Source organism: Muntiacus reevesi, chromosome 19, assembly GCF_963930625.1.
Source record: "Muntiacus reevesi chromosome 19, mMunRee1.1, whole genome shotgun sequence".
NCBI lineage: Eukaryota > Metazoa > Chordata > Mammalia > Artiodactyla > Cervidae > Muntiacus > Muntiacus reevesi.
The window spans coordinates 26,584,682-26,603,203 of record NC_089267.1 but is presented as its reverse complement, the minus strand read 5'-3'; the positions used below and the strand labels follow the sequence as shown (position 1 = coordinate 26,603,203).

The following is an 18,522-nucleotide window of genomic DNA, read 5'->3' as shown; positions in this document are numbered from 1 at the left end:
TTGGAAGTGCTGGAATAATAAGAAAATAGGACATTGAATTTTATAACTGCATATGAATATTGATTGCATCATAAAATCAATGATCCCAAAGATTGAATATTAACAGCCTGCCATATATCAAGAAAAATTAAAAGGAACTTTGAATCTTAGAAGTGAGTCTCTAAGCAATTGAATTGCTGAGACCTATTTCTACATTTTTTTCTTTTTGAGATAAAAAGTTTCAGCATATCACTTCAGATATCTTTTCATAAAGCAGACAGTAACACACATTTAAGCACAGATTCAGTTAGAGTGTTCAGGATCAGAGCTGTGTAGAATGGTTTGCAATAAATGCCACTTCAGTCATTACTGTGTAATTCCTCCAAATATGTGCCTCTTGACTGACATGAAAAGTGCAGAACTTCTCTTTGAAATATAAGTGTCCTACTTTAATGTTATTCTTCATGTATGTGCTAAAAATCTTTTTCTTCTAATGCTGGTTTTCTTAAGAGAATCTAAACTTTCAGTTTGTATGTACCAGCTACAGAATTCCTTAGCGGTTTTAGTCGGTTTTGTTTTTTTTTTAAACTTACTTTTCTGCTTCTTTGTGGAAGATACATCTTCAGCTTCTTCTAGTGGATACAAAAATATGAAAGTAATTACCTTGTACATTCACAGTTATTATACAAATATGTAGGGAAGTGAAAAATGTCTTAAAAGGTGCACAATATGAAAGAAACAGGAGCTGTTTGCCCTTCTTATAATAAATTCTAGGTTCTTATTCAGATTCTGTTCAGTTTTTAACTACAAACTTTAGTAGGTTAAGAGCCAGCAATAGAAGAGAAGGCAATGAAAGAAAAGAATGGAAAATGCTACAGGCAATTGTTCTCACAGAAACTGGTCCTGATGTGTTGGATGTTAATGGAGGGCTGGCTTGACACTCATTCCTTTCTCTGAAGAGGTTTTTGATGCTCAGAGTTATAGTAAGGATGGAATCTTGCTATGAAACAAATGTTTTCATCAAAATAATTTTAAACTTGTGTGAGACATGAGTTTTAATTGTCATCCTTCTCAGGAAAGAATAGCAGCGAGCTGGTATCCTGTATCCTTTCCTTTTCTCAGGTGACTCAAGGACTTTTTTGCTGAAGTGATATGCACCATGTGTTTATCTGCTTCTGCTAAGTCACTTCAGTCGTGTCCGACTCTGTGTGACCCCATAGACATCAGCCCACCAGGCTTCGCTGCCCCTGGGATTCTCTAGGCAAGAACACTGGAGTGGGTTGCTATTTCCTTCTCCAATGAGTGAAAGTGAAAAGTGAAAGTTAAGTCGCTTAGTCGTGTCCAACTCTTAGTGACCCCATGGACTGCAGCCCACCAGGCTCTTCCACCCACGGGATTTTCCAGGCTAGAGTACTGGAGTGGGGTGCCATTGCCTTCTCCTATGTGTTTATCTAATGAAGGATAAATTGACACTATTAATTTGAACCCCTTTTCCCAGTACACCAGTTCTTAACTGGTGTACACAGATAAACTTTCTTACAAAACCTATAAAATGTTAAGATATGAATGTGTGTGTATTTCATCTGAAGTAGGTTTTAGATTTCATCAAATTCTAAATGAGTTAAAAAAAAACTTCCTTCTCAAAGTGTGATCCATGAACCAGTAGTTCTATCATTACTTGTGAAACTGATATAAACACAGTTATTGGTCTCCAATATAAATTTATTTCATTTCAAAAAGATTTACAAATGATTTGTATATAAAGTTGTTTGAGAAGTTATGTTCAAGAAGTAAAAAAAATTAAGTTATTGCTCTTAATAATTGTTTTATAAAAACCCCAAAATTTTAGTATTCAAAAATATCTTAAGTGTAAACTGTCTCATAAGAATCAACAACCTATTTTCTTGTGTCTTTTCTTAAAGTGCTGTTTTCCACACTATTAACTAATTCCAGACACTGCCACAAAACTTGATTTTGATGACAAGAGCACCTCTTAGGCAAACTCTTATTGTCCATAGGCAAGTCTGAAAGTAGAATAGAAAATATCTATCATATAACAAGCCAAACTAGGAAGCCAGGAAACCCTTCAGGAAAAAAATGCACTAAATTAAATTAGTTAAAAATCTTACAATACAGATGAATAAAGTTAGTCCTGGAAATACTCGCCTAAGGTCATGTATCTGGTTGTAGAAAATTTTTCTGAGGTTTGAAGTCTGTCTTCCCTCCCTCTCTCTCTTCTTCCTTCCTTCCATCTTTTCTTTATGCTATTGTTGCTAATACATGCTAGTTATCTCAATTTTTCTTAATAAACACATATCAATATCATATTTGAACATTTATGTGGTCCTCCTTCTGTCAAACAACATTTGTGAAATGATGATTTTGAAATATTTCTCTTATAATCTGATTGGCCTACAAATTATTTAATAATTACTTATAAAGAAATCAAGTGTCCAATTCGTCTTAAAATATAGAGATATACAGAGATATATAATTATAAGATGTATAATATATATGTATAGCATGTTATATATACATACATGTATATATACTTATATGTTTTCCAAATAATGTACAAAAGCTGTTTACAGATAAGTGTACCATCTGAACTTTGCTTAGGTAAAGTTGAGAACCAGAATAGTTAAATAAAACAGTTAGAAAAAATTTTACAGATGAGAAAACTCATAGTGAACTGAAGATAACAATCTTACCTTTAGCTTTCTTTGAAGTTGGTACATCTTCAGAATCTTCTCCTAGAGAGTAAAGAAAGATGTATTAATTCATGACCTATTTCCCAAAGAGGATATACTATATTTAGGGGTTTTTAAGAGATAGAAGGTCTCAATCTATAAAGTATCTCTATGAACAAGAACTTCCTAACAAATAAAGCAACTTGCCTGACTGGGACAGAGAGTGGGAAGGAAACAGATGCTGTGCCAGGCCTGTGGTCAGCAGGCCAGCAGTCTGGTGGTGGCAAGCAGGACCTGCAGTGATCCTCCCAAACGTGCCTGTCCTCCTCTGACTCCTAAAGCTACCTCCCCAAACCACAACTGCTTTTGGAATTTAAGGAATTTTAGATAAATAAATTTATACACATATGGCAGATCACGAGGAAATGCTCTGTCCACATCTTTTGTTAGGTGACTTCTGATGATTGGAAAGATAATGACATGGCATTAAAAGTTGAACAAAAGCTCAGACATAAACAATGACCCTTCAGGTACATTACATATATTGCATGGTCTTTTGTGCAGTCTACTTAAAAGATGGAATAATGTGGCAGTAATTTTAAGTAGGAGATTACTCTAATACAACATAATTAAATAATCTTTACATATTTACATAAATTTTTAGCACTTATAATGATTGGAAAGAGGATCAATTTTATATTATTTATTCAGATTTTGCATAACAGTTATTCATTAACAGTTAGAAAAGGGGTAAACAGGCTAGTATGCAAATTTTCTCTAGTAGGACAGAAATGTGACCTTTGGGAAGAGATATTACTATGTAAAAGAACAAAATGGGGGAAAACAAAACTACTAGCATTTTTTATGATGAATTATTGAAGTTTCAACCTAATTAGTTTTTAAAAATATTTAAATAGGGGTTTAACCCAGTTAAATATTGGATTAAGTGGCCTTAAACTGTCCTATTAGCAGTTATAAAGAAAATAATGGTATAAATGATTAAATTATATTTTAAAGTAACATAATGTTTTAAAAAATATCAGAATTCTTAGGTGAATCAAATAATGATCATATTTAATTGTGCAGTAAAAATCTGCTAATTTCTATCGAAGATGTTTACAAAATTAAAATGTTGCAAGGTCCTTGTACAAGAAAAACATATATTATTTTTTTAGATAGTAGCACACACAAAACCAAAGCACTTATTCTCTGGATCTATTTGTTATCCCTGGGGAAATAAATGTGGATAGAATAAAAACCTTATCTTATTCTCTTTCCAAAAATCGGTATTCTGACCCAGAGTAAACTAACTACAAGTGATCGAAAGTGGCAAGAACTGAGTCACAAGTCAACTGCTCAGGCTAACCAGATGGAGAACAGAGACAAGATAAGCAGCAAGCCCTAGGGCAGTTGCCCTAGAGACACAATCTCTTTGTAAGTAACTTAAGAGTAACCAGAATTTACTGAAGGAGGATCAATTCATGTGATTTTCATTGCTCAGAATAAAAAAAAAAAAAAAAAAAAACGAGAAAGGCACTACAGCCCATTTATCTTATAACTTGTGCCCTCATTGGGCAAGTGATGGTTTGGATAAAATATTCAATACTTGCGTCATTATTATAAAAGAAGTATCAAAATGTGCCAGGCAAATTTTAGGGAATGACTTGTTTTAACGGGAGGGGTAATCAGAAAATTATTTTATAAAGAAAGTCTAACTTGAAACAAGCTCTTTCATACAGAGGAGATTTTGACTAAAAGAGATAGTAAGCTTAAAGTGAAGGCTATCAGATGAAGAAAGACTAGATCCAAAAAGAGAAAGAGGCTATTCAAGGAGCATAGGGAACACTGAAGAGGGTAGGAGAACCACTTCTGGAAAAGCTGGATGGGATTGTCATGTGCAAAGTTTTTATAGGTCAGACTGAGCTGTCTCTACATAATGTCACAGCAAGTGAAAGTTGTTCAAGAGAAAAATAATACCTTAGATGTGTTTAGTAAAAATGACAAAACTAGAATATGTGAGAACGGATTCAAAGAAAAAAATAGGGAACGCATTTTCATAGTCAACCCAGAAACCAGTGATTTCTGCAACTAGGAGTCACTGAAGTAGTTGAGAGTAAATGAGGCTTTGTATGTAGAGTTAAATGGAATTCAATACTGTGAGTGCAAGAGATGAATACAAAAAGCGGAAACACCGTTTTTATTCAGATCGAAGAAAGATGGTGGTGCCATTCCCAGCAATGAGGAAAACCTAAGAAGCACTCATTAACTGGGAATCATGAAAAGTTAATTTTTCTATGAGTTCAGTTGTGGTGTTGGCCAGTCGTGAAATTTCAATATCTAGAATGAAGCAAGACAAGGAGGGCAAGATATCTGGAAAAGTTTAGAAGAGATATGCATTGTGTTAATGGACAAAACTGGGAGGGTTGAGATATCACTTTTAATGACGGCAGTAAGAGTTAATATTTCCTAACGCTTAAACCATCTCCTGGGTCCTATTAAGTAATTTCACAAGTACTGGCATATTTAATCCCTACAGCACTTCTCTGCATAGGTTCTCTTATTTTAAATCTCCTATATAGACAGAGCAGAGAGGGGTTAAGCACTGCCAAAGGGCATAAAATGAATGACTGGCAGGGCTAGGACATGAACTCCAATCTGCCTGGGTCAGAGCTGTTTGAATGAAGATTTATATATAATTCACAAAGAATGCACTGTGACCTGCCCTCCTTTGTTCTAAGCACGAATATTAACACATTTCACCTCCTCAGCACATCTGTGAGAAGGTACTATTATCATTCCTGTTTTACAGAAGGGATCATTAAAGTCTAGAAGGTTCCAGAGCTAGGAAGTGGGGAAATCAGGATTCAGACTTCAACAACCCACCTTAGGTTCCAGAGACTGTGCTGTTCACCACTTAGCAATCCTCTCAAGAATGGCCTTCTAAACTCAGTCTTCTCTGATTTGAGAACATTATATTGCTGTTAGCATTATATTGTTTAACAAGTATCTGCCAGAAGGCTCAGACAGAGTCAATTCACATGAGTCATGCACTTATGCAGAGGAGAGATGAAGCAGTGTTTCCGTAAGTGTATTTCTCTGCTCTTAAAACAATCTATTCTCCTTTGGTGAGGATGAATAGAAGAGTTACCTAGCTATCTTTGGAAACAGTAATGATGAGCAAAGGGTAATACTTGTTCTGTTTGCCTAACCATTTTAAGTTAATCATATTCCAAACAATGGAGAAGCTTTGTCCAGAAGTGTGGCTGTAAATGAAAGCAGAACAAAAGCACAAGAGCTTCAGGAACAGAAAGGGTAAGAGACATTTTATACAAGGGAATCATCAAAAGATATTTGTCAGCAGGAGGAAGAGGATCTTTTAAAGTGAGAAATGGAAGTGCAGGATTCAGGGAGCAAGATCAGGGGAGACAAGAAAGGAGAGAGTCAAGGAGGAACATGGAGTGATAAATCTTGGGAGAAGCAAAGCTTCTTCACTTGAGCATGAGAGGGTAGTGGTGGGTAAAAAAGTGAAAAGAGGAAAAGAGACTGTACTCTGGAGAGAAGCAAAATGTTAAAGGATACACATTGATGGCATTATATTGTTGTGTATTTTTGTTATTTTTGCAGATAACATTTTTCTGTGTAATGCCCAGTCTGCTCTGCATACTCTTAGCAAACAGGATAAATAAATAAAAACTACCTAAATAATGCATATGTGTGTACCAGCAGTTACTGTTTATTTCTACTGGCAGTCTATTCTGCTTTGTGTAGAGTTTCAAGAAATACTCATAGGTAAGCATCTGACACCCTGAAGCACAAACACAAAAGTAGCTTAGCGTGGCTTTTTGTATTCTTCTTCACTCCTCTCACTTTACCTTATTGACAGCATCACCTTGTGTCTGCAGACTTATTGAAAGCTTCAAATTATTTTCTCAACTGATTTGCTAGATTTTGTGTAAAGGGCTTGATAAAATATTATATTCGAAGAGTTTATATTTTTTCAGACATCCTAAGAATCTACAGCAGTTCCAGGTAACAGTTGACGGCCAGTTTATTTTAGCTATCAGGTATGAATAGCTCCTTGTACACATGTTATTATTTTACATGGTCATGAGTTTTAAAGAAAATTAACTGCTACACTGAGCAATATCCACAGATTCCTGGAACTGACTGCAGGGAGTAATAAAGTATGCAGAGACAGTTCACATTTGGAACCCTACGCACAGTGAAGCCAAGGGTATTCAATAAATGTGTGCCATCCTTTCTGAGTGTCTGTTCTGTCACTCTAAGGACAAGACATGACTGTCTTGAGGGCAATGTCAGAACAACTTAACATCACCAGTAAATGAATGAGGCCACATTGTTGGTACCCGAAGACTAATAATGGACAGTGACAGACATTTTACCAGCTACGCCTCCTACACTGACTTTCTCTTTGCTGTGCCATGCTAAGTCCCTTCAGTCGTGGCCAACTCTCTGTGATCCCGTGGACTGTAGCCTGCCAGGTTCCTCTGTCCATGGGATTCTACAGGCAAGAGTAGTGGAGTGGGTTGCTGTGCCCTCCTCCAGGGGATTTTCTCAGCCAGGAGATGGAACCCATATCTCTTATGTCTACTGCATTAGCTGGCAGGTTCTTTACCACTGGCTCCACTTGGGAAACCCTGGTACTTTCTTTGGGGTCTAGCAGAAGGAGTGATCAGAGGGACTGAGCCCAGCAGCTAGTACCTATTTAGAAGGCTTCTGTCAAAAGTAACTGCTCCATTTTTTTTTCTCCTGGAACAAAATCTCCATGAAGTTTATCACTTGTGTTCTAAAAAAGTGGGATTGCGTTAGTAGTATTAGTCACTCAGTCGTGTCTGACTCTTTGCCACCCCATGGACTGTATTCCAGCAGGCTCCTCTGTCTATGGAATTCTCCAGGCAAGAAAACTGGAGTGGGTTGCCATTCCCTTCTCCAGGGATTGTGTTAAGTACACACCAAAATAAGTGAGATTTTAAAATTATTATTTTATCTCTTTTTTTATCCATTTTGACATAAAAGGCTTATAAGCAAAGCCTGTCTCTAACTAGGGAAGTAACCTTTTATCACCGTTATCACCATCATTATCATCATCCTCACAGACAGCAATTAATGATCACTTACTATACACAAATCTCTTGTGAACTCTATCTTACTTAATCTTCCCAAAGCTTAAGTAGGTAATTAAGATCAAGAGATAAGATCAAGGAGGTAATTTTAATATCATTATTGATATTCAAAAAATAAGGCTACTGAACACAAAGATGTTAAACAATTTACCCAAACTTTTAAGTCAGGATGGGAACTCACTCCATCTAAAGCCAGTTTCCCTGTTATCAGCCACTACCCTATGAGGATTTTCATATTTCTACCATGTATTAATTTCTAAATTGTTTTTAAGAAAAACTACACTGATATTAGTATCCATAAGAGTCCATTCCAGCAAGCAATCTCTAAAAATATTCCATTTCAGCAAGGGGCATCCAACAAAAAAAATGGAGTCAATAATTTTATCCTGAATTAAGTTTTCATCCATATACTACAAGCAAGTGTGTTTTCTTTTTTTAAAGGTTTGTGTCTATATATATTAACTGAGGATGAGGATGGTTTGCTTGAAAGGGGATTAAATTGAGGCTTCTATGAGTGAAGTTTTCTACAATTTTAATAACAGATTTAGTTTTGTACAGTTGTCTAGAACTAGACTATCAGATTATTTACTTTTTAATTGAGAAAATTAAGGCATGAACCTTGGTTAAAATGAGATTTGTGGGCGACATTAAAAATATTATCAGGCACACATACTTCTGATAATACGGTAGACAACAACAACAACTATGAAAGCACATCTTTTGTTGCAGTACTGGATGCAGAGGACATAAAGAAAATCTCCAAACAGAATCCCTCCTCCTGCCCTAGAAGCAGGGGAGAAACCCTGCTGACACATGAAGGGTGAGGTCAACCCTGAGGACAAGTGATAACATTAAAACTGAAACTCAAAAACTGAGTGAGCAAGGAGCAAAGTGGGAGTGCAGAGGCTAAGATCCTTTTTTATGTCAGGGATGGCAGGATGAAAATATAACTGATCCAGGGCTTTTTGAGAAGATAACAGCAATACAGTATATAATCTCTTCCAAATTCCACCATAAGAACAGACAGCAAAAACCACAGGCAATATTTACTACAAAATGAAATTAACTAAAATATTTGTGGATGAGAACAATCAGACAGTCAAAAAACCAGAGGGATCAGTGTTTCCAAAAGAGAAAGCATAAGGAAATAATGGGGATTCTGAGAAACTTGAAAATAAGGAACCCTCCGACAGCCAATAGGTATTTTCTGAAAAGTGAGACAGAATAATTTTTCATCATCAGCTCAAAGTAAGAGTGCTGCCCAGTGTTCAGCAGGTAAGCATAAAGGGTTCTCCATGAGGTCTGAGTGCTCATGCCATCAGGTACGCTATGACCTTGAGAAACTGATAAGCTAGTGCTGACTGCCAAGATGGGACATCTCAGATGGTAAGAAATTGCCAGGAGGGGAATAAATTTGAGCAGAACAGGGACAACAGAGACAAAGAAAGATAAGTTCAGATAGAAATGAAGGAAAGAAAAAAAAAATGTGATTTCATAAAGTCTTAGACCACAGAAAAGACCATCATGAGTGAGAGTCCAAAGAAACAACAAACAAGGTTATATCACAAAGTACTTCAAATATTGAGATTTTCATATTCAAAATTTTATATATATGAATGTTTTAAGAAATAAAATATTAATTTATAAATAAGAACAACCAACAGGTGATTGTGAAAATAACAAATAAGATTTAAAGATAACTATTATAAGAAACATATAAATCATAGGGTTCAAGAAATAGTGAATATATGTTAGAACAGATCAAATTACACTACATATGGCATAGAGACACAAAAAGATGAAAAACTTAAAAGAGGTGTTAAAAGAGAAGAAATAATATACATACCCAACACATTCCTAATCAGCAGAAGAAAAAAAAAATGAAGACACAATGTTTGAAGAATAAAGGCTATTAATCCCTCAAATTGGTAAAACAAAAAAATGTGTGTTGGAAGCATTTCACAATAAAAAGAAGCTCTTATTCCAATAGACTTGACTGAAACTGCAGCAGATAAAATGCAAGAGAAAATATTTAAAGAAGCTAGAAAGAAAAGAGATCACAATTCAACTGATAACAGAATTCTCCCACCTCAGTGGAAAAAGAAAAAACAAGACAGTGGATTAAAACACTGAAAATGTTCAAAGAGTGATAACTAGTGATAGCCTAGATGTGTGCCTAGCAGAAGGCTCTCAGGAATGAGGATTACTTAAAGACGTTGTCAGAGAAATAAAAGCAGAGTATATTTTCGACCAATAGGTTTTGCTCAAGGCACTTCTAAAGTAGATGCTCTTGAAAGAAGTAGGACAGCAAAAGAAATTCAGAGATGTAAATGAAATGGTAAATAGTGACACTGACAAACATATAGTTAAAGACAGACACATACTGATTGAAAAAACAATACTAATAAAATCTGACATTTATATAGTTTAAAGGTTAGAACTAAAAATAATGAACAAAATTAGCATGTAAATCAGGATTACAAATTCTAGAGAAACATCTACTTCTGCCTCAAAGACTACGCTAAAGCTTTTGACTGTGTGGATCACAATAAACTGTGGAAAATTCTTAAAGAGACGGGAATACCAACCTCCTTACCTGTCTCCTGCGAAACCTGTATGCAGGTTAAGAAGCAACAGTTAGAATCTTAAACAACTAACTGGTTCCAAACTGGGAAAGGAGTATGACAAGCCTGTATATTGTCACGCTGCTTATTTAACTTAATGCCAGACTGGATGAAGCACAACTGGAATCAAGATTGCTGAGAAAAATATCAACAACCTCAGGTATGCACATGATACCACTCCAATGGCAGAAACTGGAGAGGCACTAAAGAGCTTCTGAATGAGGGTGAAAGAGGAGAGTGAAAAAGCTGGCTCAAAACTCAACATTCAGAAAACTAAGATCATGGCATCTGGTCCCATCACTTCATGGCAAACAGAAGGGGAAAAAGTGGAAGCAGTGATAGATTTTATTTTCTTGGGCTCCAAAATCACTGTGGATGGTGACTGCCGCCATGAAATTAGAAGATGCTTGCTCCTTGGAAGCAAAGTTATGACAAACTTAGACAGCATATTAAAAAGCATAGACATCATTTGGCCAACAAATTTCTTTCTCATCAAAGCTATGTTTTTTTCAGTAGTCACGTATGGGATGTGAGAGTTGGACCAAAAAGAAAGCTGAGCACGAAAAACTGATGTCTTTGAATTATGGTGCTGGAGAAGACCATTGAGAGTCCTTGGACAGCAAGGAATTCAAACCAGTTAGTCCTAAAGGAAATCAACCTTGAATATTCATTGGAAGGACTGACGCTGAAGCTGAAGCTCCAACACTTTGACCACCTGATGCAAAGAGCGAATCATTGAAAAAGACCCTGATGCTGGGAAAGATTGAAGGCAAAAGGAGAAGAGGACAGCAGAGAATGAGATGGTTAGATAGCATCATCAACTCAATGGACATGAATCTGAACAAATTCCAGGGGATACTGAAGGATATCCTGGTGTACTATGGCCATGGGATTGCAGAGTCGGACACAACTTAGAAAATGAACAACAAAAATTTAATGTATATAGGATTTTGCTTCTAACCATTAGAAAATGAATATTATTCTCAATGATATATGGAAATTTATTAAAACAGATAATATATTATTTCATAAGATATGAGTCAACACGTTTCAAAGAGTAGACCATTTTCTCTAATTACTACACAATTAAGTTCAAAGTTGACTAAAAGAGGATAATCTAAAATTCCCATAGGCTTGGAAATTTTAAAGTATTTAAAATTCTAAAACTTCTTTGAAATATACTAATTAAACTATTATAATGGAATTAAGAAATACTTTAAAATGAATGATAATGAAAATACTACATATAAGGAAGCTTGGGAGAGGCTGTTGAAGTAGTACTTAAAGGAAAATTTATTACTTGCAATATGTATAGAAAGGGTAAAGAGTAATAAAATAAACATACATAATAAGATGTTTAAAAAGGAACACAATACCTGGTTGATCCTGCCAGTAGCATATGCTTGTCTCAAAGATTAAGCCATGCATGTCTAAGTACGCACGGCCGGTACAGTGAAACTGCGAATGGCTCATTAAATCAGTTATGGTTCCTTTGGTCGCTTGCTCCTCTCCCACTTGTAAAAGAATGAAACTAGAACACTTTCTAACACCATACACAAAAATAAACTCAAAATGGATTAAAGATCTAAATGTAAGACCAGAAACTATAAAACTCCTAGAGGAGAACATAGGCAAAACACTCTCCGACATAAATCACAGCAAGATCTTCTATGACCCACCTCCCAGAATATTGGAAATAAAAGCAAAAATAAACAAATGGGACCTAATGAAAATTAAAAGCTTTTGCACAACAAAGGAAACTGTAAGTAAGGTGAAAAGACAGCCCTCAGATTGGGAGAAAATAATAACAAATGAGGAAACAGACAAAGGATTAATCTCAAAAATATACAAGCAACTCCTGAAGCTCAATTCCAGAAAAATAAACGACCCAATCAAAAAATGGGCCAAAGAACTAAACAGACATTTCTCCAAAGAAGACATACAGATGGCTAACAAACACATGAAAAGATGCTCAACATCACTCATCATCAGAGAAATGCAAATCAAAACCACAATGAGGTACCATTACACGCCAGTCAGGATGGCTGCTATCCAAAAGTCTACAAGCAATAAATGCTGGAGAGGGTGTGGAGAAAAGGGAACCCTCTTACACTGTTGGTGGGAATGCAAACTAGTACAGCCACTATGGAAAACAGTGTGGAGATTTCTTAAAAAACTGGAAATAGAACTGCCATATGACCCAGCAATACCACTTCTAGGCATACACACTGAGGAATCCAGATCTGAAAGAGACACGTGCACCCCAATGTTCATCGCAGCACTGTTTATAATAGCCAGGACATGAAAGCAACCCAGATGCCCATCAGCAGATGAATGGATAAGGAAGCTGTGGTACATATACACCATGGAATATTACTCAGCCGTTAAAAAGAATTCATTTGAATCAGTTCTAATGAGATGGATGAAACTGGAGCCCATTATACAGAGTGAAGTAAGCCAGAAAGATAAAGAACATTACAGTATACTAACACATATATACGGAATTTAGATAGATGGTGGCGATAACCCAATATGCAAAACAGAAAAAGAGACACAGAAGTACAGAACAGACTTTTGAACTCTGGGGGAGAACGTGAGGGTGGGATGTTTTGAAAGAACAGCATGTATATTATCTATGGTGAAACGGACCACCAGCCCAGGTGGGATACATGAGTCAGGTGCTCGGGCCTGGTGCACTGGGAGGACCCTGAGGAGTCGGGTGGGGAGGGAGGTGGGAGGGGGGATCGGGATGGGGAATACGTGTAACTATATGGCTGATTCATATCAATGTATGACAAAACCCACTGAAATGTTGTAAAGTGATTGGCCTCCAACTAATAAAATAATATTTAAAAAAAAAAAAAAAAAGGAACACAAAAATCTTAAATCAGAATCAAAGCAAATATACATCAATAGTAGAACAGATTAAAATGTGTTTATTCACAAAGTGTTATACTATACATACAGCAGTGAAAATGAACTATAACTACACAAAACACTTATGAATTTGAGAAGCATAGCATTAAGTAAAAAAAAAAATCTCAGAACATATCTTACAATGTGAGATAAAATTAGAAAAAAACAAGTGATAAAATTAGAAAAAAAATCAAGATAATTAAAGAAAAAAATTCAGTGTATTAGTTACTTCTACCAGGAATCAAGAGATAGGATGGACAGAGTTTAAAGGTAAAGTCACATCATAGTATCTAGTTTTTAAATATACACTTACTTACAAGTTATTTTGTTTATGTAAGATATCAAATAATAAAATACTTTTAAATAATTTGAACTTGTGGAGAAGAAAAGTAAATTTAAATTTTAACATTAATTTGCATGCAAAGATGAATTATAGAAAAGGATAATCATCTCTCTTGTTAAATCTTCATTTCCTGAGGAATTAATTTAGAAATGGGATGATCCTTTTTCCTGTTTCTAAGTATTTAATCAATCTCACTGGTTTCAACAACAAATAAGGTAATTATAAAATAATTATTTAAATCAAGGGAGATACTCTTTTTAAAAAATGGTCAAACTATTTTAATAGACCACAGAGTGATTTAATAGTCATTTAAAGTGCCTGCAATTTAGTTTAGTTTGGGAGGAATATTTTGGTCAACATTAGGCAAATGAATTCAAGATACAACTGGCATTAATAACACCATTCAAACTTACTCTGTAAAAGTAAGCAAGCAATGTTTCAAGACATTTTCTGTAACAGCATCGAATCAGATTATTAAGCTTTCTGTGCAGCACTAGAAATGTGACTGGCATATGTTGTGTAATAACAAAATTGATTCACTTCTTTGAAAGTTAAAGTGTTGATATGCCACCATTAGTTAATGGCATACTACTAACATTTTTATTAGCAAATCAATTAGTCTGAGATAACATAAATGATTTGATTTAGTCATGAATTAACTCTTACAGGACTTTAGGTTGTATCTGATCTCTTTAAAAAAGATCATTATTTTAATTGTTTATAAAAGGGAATTACATATAATATTAATATAAACCAAAGCATACTCTGCGTTTAAGGGTTTAAGAGAATTAGTTCCTTTTGCCACTATAGTAACATTTTATAGTTCACTGACTCACTAATAGTTTCATGATTGTCTGAATTCATGATTGTCTGACAAAGTCAAACTTTCTTTCAAATAGCAGTAACATGTTTATTAGGAAATTCTGGCTTTCTGAAATTCTTGAAAATTTTCAATCCAGGCATATATAATCAATAAAAACAGGCTATGCTTTTATTAATGACAGATGATATACTTCAGTTATGTGTAATTGTAATCTTTTAAAAGGATTGTTTAACCTAAGATATATCAAACATGTAAATGAGGAAAAAGACTATTAGCCTTTACATCCATAGAAACTTTAATTATATCCGTGCTTATTTAAATTTTCAGACAAAATCAAAAAGTAGCTGAATTTGATATCTAAAATTATCCACTATACTTTAATATTGATGCAAATTACTTATTAGTTTACCAAATTTATACACAAAAAAATGCAGAACCAAAAGATGAATGAGCATTTTAAAAGTTAGAAAGCATTAGAAAGCAAATTACAAATGAAAGCAAGCAAGGAAGCTATATATAAAATGGAAACCCTGGCTAGTCCTCTGCTGGGTTTGCTTGAAGTTTTATTAAAAAGTAATTAACTTCTGTAAAAGATTAAAATTTATCAGTATTGTATTAAAAAGTTAAATTCATTATTTTAATATAAATATTTGTATTTGATCTCAGAGTCTTTACAATGATTCAAACCTGTCTACACAGATAATTTTGGTGAGGTGCTAACAGTAAAATCCTCATTATTTATGATCAAAGAAAAATGTTACAGAAAAAGGTGTCAAAGTTAAATTTCTACATAGAATAATTTCAAGAAGTGTTCTTAATACATCTTTTAAAGTATTAAAGTTCTTTTAAAGTATTCATTTTGAGGGGCAAGCCAACCTAGCTTTACCTAAATGTTGACTAGTAGATACTTAGAACAAAAAATGATGGATTCTTATAAAACCATTTTCCTTAATTATAAATATAATATAAATATACTGTCAGTGTCTCAGCTCTGTCAGGAACCTTGATACTCTTCTAGGTGCAAGACTTTCCTTGGCCCATTTGCTTTTAAAGACTGTAGTTCCTCATTCCCTTGCTTTGCTTCATGTTTTGCCTACAGGCAAGTTCCTGGGAATGAAGTATTAACAATTTTATTGTACACAATTTTTTTCTCGAAGAAAAAGTTTTCCAAAGCCTTAAAATATTAATATCAGCAAGAAATAATTACACTTTAAAATTCAAGAATGTGAATATTTGTTTTGCTTTTAATTTTTAAAGTATCAGTAATTATATCTTAAATGTAGTACAGTTTCATGCCTCTTGATGTCTTCCTCAAAACTCTGTGGAAAGGTAATTTCATTATGTATTTACCATACAAACAAAGTAAAAAATACAGAATGAAAATTAAATGACGTTTAGAAATGAGAAATCTACATCCTTTGAAAAAGTAAACCCACAGAACAAACATCAATTAAACCATAATAGTCTGTGAATCATGGAAATTCTGATTTTGCAATTTACTTTCACTGATGTAATAAAGAAATGCTATTATATTGCTGATTATTTTTATTCCTAAAACAAACCCTCAGGTAGCTGAGAATCTAGTCCACCGGGATTATTTCAAGAATCTCAATCAGAGTAAGCCTTGGGATTTCAGAAAGAGATACTACTACTCTCTTTTACATCAGTCTTTTCCCACATATTAACAGTCTCCCCCATTCCCACCAAAAAAATCTGGGAATGAATTATGGTCTATGTGCCTTCAGCACCAAAGCAGATAGAGCAGAGGTGGAAGACCTGGTTCTGTTCAGAAGACAAGAGATACAGGCAGCACGGGTGGAGGGAATGGTTGGAAGGGAGCAAAGGGCACAAATGAACTATTTCGTCAACTTCCTTTAGACAAATAGCTAAGAAATAAATCAGAAGTCTGACAAAAGAAAAATTATGTAAGGTTGAAAAGAGAATTCAGAAAAAAGAACACTGGTTCTTTAGTTTAAATTATCTTTAGTATGTTCTACTTGATATGTATCTGAGGCAGTTATTGCTAATTACCTCTAAAGAGGCAGGATGAAAAGTATGTGCTACAAAAACATAATTTTCATATACACACAAAACAAGCATATTAAAAAGGATTATTCCATGCTGTCTTGGACATTTATATCTTATGATCCACCAAAATCAATATACTTTCTTCCTCACACATTTCTCTTTTCAGTTACTACTCATTCTTACTACTTCTATTACTGTTCTTTTGAGGTTAGACTTTCCAACAATTCCTCCACGTTTCACTCCTTTACATAAAATAAACCATAGCCCTCTGTGGCAATAAGTCTAAAGTTCCTTGACGGGCAGGTTTTCTACCTCATAGTTTCAACCTATATGTTCCTACTTCTCACTGCTCTCTAACACAAGCCAAAACAAGCTTAAGAAAGAAAAACTGAGCTGGAGGAATTAGGCTCCCTGACTTCAGATGATACTGCAAAGCTAGAGTAATCAAAACAGCACATCACTGGCACAAAAACAGAAATTGAGATCAATGGAACAGGATAAAAAGCCCAGAAATAAACCCCCACATACACGATCAATTAACCTACGACAAAGGAAGCAAGAATATATAATGAAGAAAAAGCAGTCTTTTCAATAAATGATGCTGGGAAAACTGAACAGCTACATGTTAAAGAATGAAATTAGAACATTGTCTAACACCATACACAAAAATAAACTCCAAATGGACTGAAGACCTAAATTTAAGATTAGATACTATAAAACTCCTAGAGAAAAATATAGGCAGAACGCTTTTTGATATAAATTGTATCTGTATCTTTTTTAATCCTTTTCCTACAGCAGTGGAAAGAAAAACAAAAATAAACAAATGGAACCTAATTAAACTTAAAAGTTTTTGCACAACAAAGAAAATTATAAACAAGACAAAAAGACAATCTACAGAATGGGAGAAAATATTTGCAAATGATGCAACTAACAAGGGATTAATCTCCAAAGTATACAAACAGCTCACAGATAAATTTTTGATTGGCAACTTACGATGCGCTAAGTCTAGTTAGTATAAGAATTGAATTAAATTGTAGGACAGCTGGTGTCACAGAGAAATGCTTGGTATGAAAACAATCCTACTTGCCTGGTGTCAGAAGTTTTAGGAGTGTGGTAGTAGCATGAGAGTAAAGGAGAAATACACAGAAGTGAGCTTTTTCTTTACACCTTCTTTTGCCAATTATCCAACCCTAACCACTTTCCAAATACAAATTCTACAATTTGCATCTAGAATTACCTCCTAGATGAAATCTGTCCTGACTATCTTTGGCCATAGGGGAAGGGTGTGGAGTGAGATAGTTTCAGAAGATTTTCTGAAGATCAAATATTAGCTCTGCCTGTGCATCAGAGAGACAGTGCTGTAACCTTCTAATTATTTTCCTTTTTTAAAAATATCTGAAGCAAGTCCATATGGAGCTCTATTACTTGCAGTCAAGGAACTTTGAATGAGATATATGGTAAGTACCACCTTTACTGACTGTCTTATATCTCTCTCAACACTCAATTGAACACAGCAGAAGCACTCATAAACCCTGAGAACTGCTCCACCCAATGCAGTAGCCACTGACCACCTGGGCTGTTAGGGAATTGAAATACAATTGCTGCTAAGTCGCTTCAGTCGTGTCCGACTCTGTGTGACCCCATAGACGGCAGCCCACCAGGCTCCCCCGCCCCTGGGATTCTCCAGGCAAGAACACTGGAGTGGGTTGCCATTTCCTTCTCCAATGCATGAAAGTGAAAAGTGAAAGTGAAGTCGCTTAGTCGTGTCCGACTCTTAGCGACCCCACGAACTATAGCCCACCAGTCTCCTCCATCCATCGGATTTTCCAGGAAAGAACAGCTAGTGCAAATCAAAATGTGTCATAAGTGTAAAATACACTCACAATTTCAAAAGTTCAATAAAAATTTATATAAACTATCCAAATACTTCTATATAGATTACATTTTGAAAAAAATATTTGAAAACAGAAACAGA

The 18,522-nt window shown here is 34.9% G+C and overlaps 1 protein-coding gene across 19 annotated transcripts in view; it reads right to left on the bottom strand.

Moving 5' to 3' along the window:
* TRDN (triadin) overlaps positions 1–18,522 on the bottom strand; it is a 392,562-nt gene that overhangs the window by 4,183 nt on the left and 369,857 nt on the right. For 17 of the 19 annotated variants that reach the window (XM_065911841.1, XM_065911844.1, XM_065911849.1 and 14 more), the window contains 2 exons: positions 2,691–2,732; positions 573–611 (listed from right to left, as the gene is read on the bottom strand). In XM_065911841.1, coding sequence (XP_065767913.1) covers positions 573–611; positions 2,691–2,732 — 81 coding nt within the window. The remainder of the gene's footprint in view (positions 1–572; positions 612–2,690; positions 2,733–18,522) is intronic. The other 2 variants (XM_065911840.1, XM_065911842.1) reach the window with 1 other exon arrangement.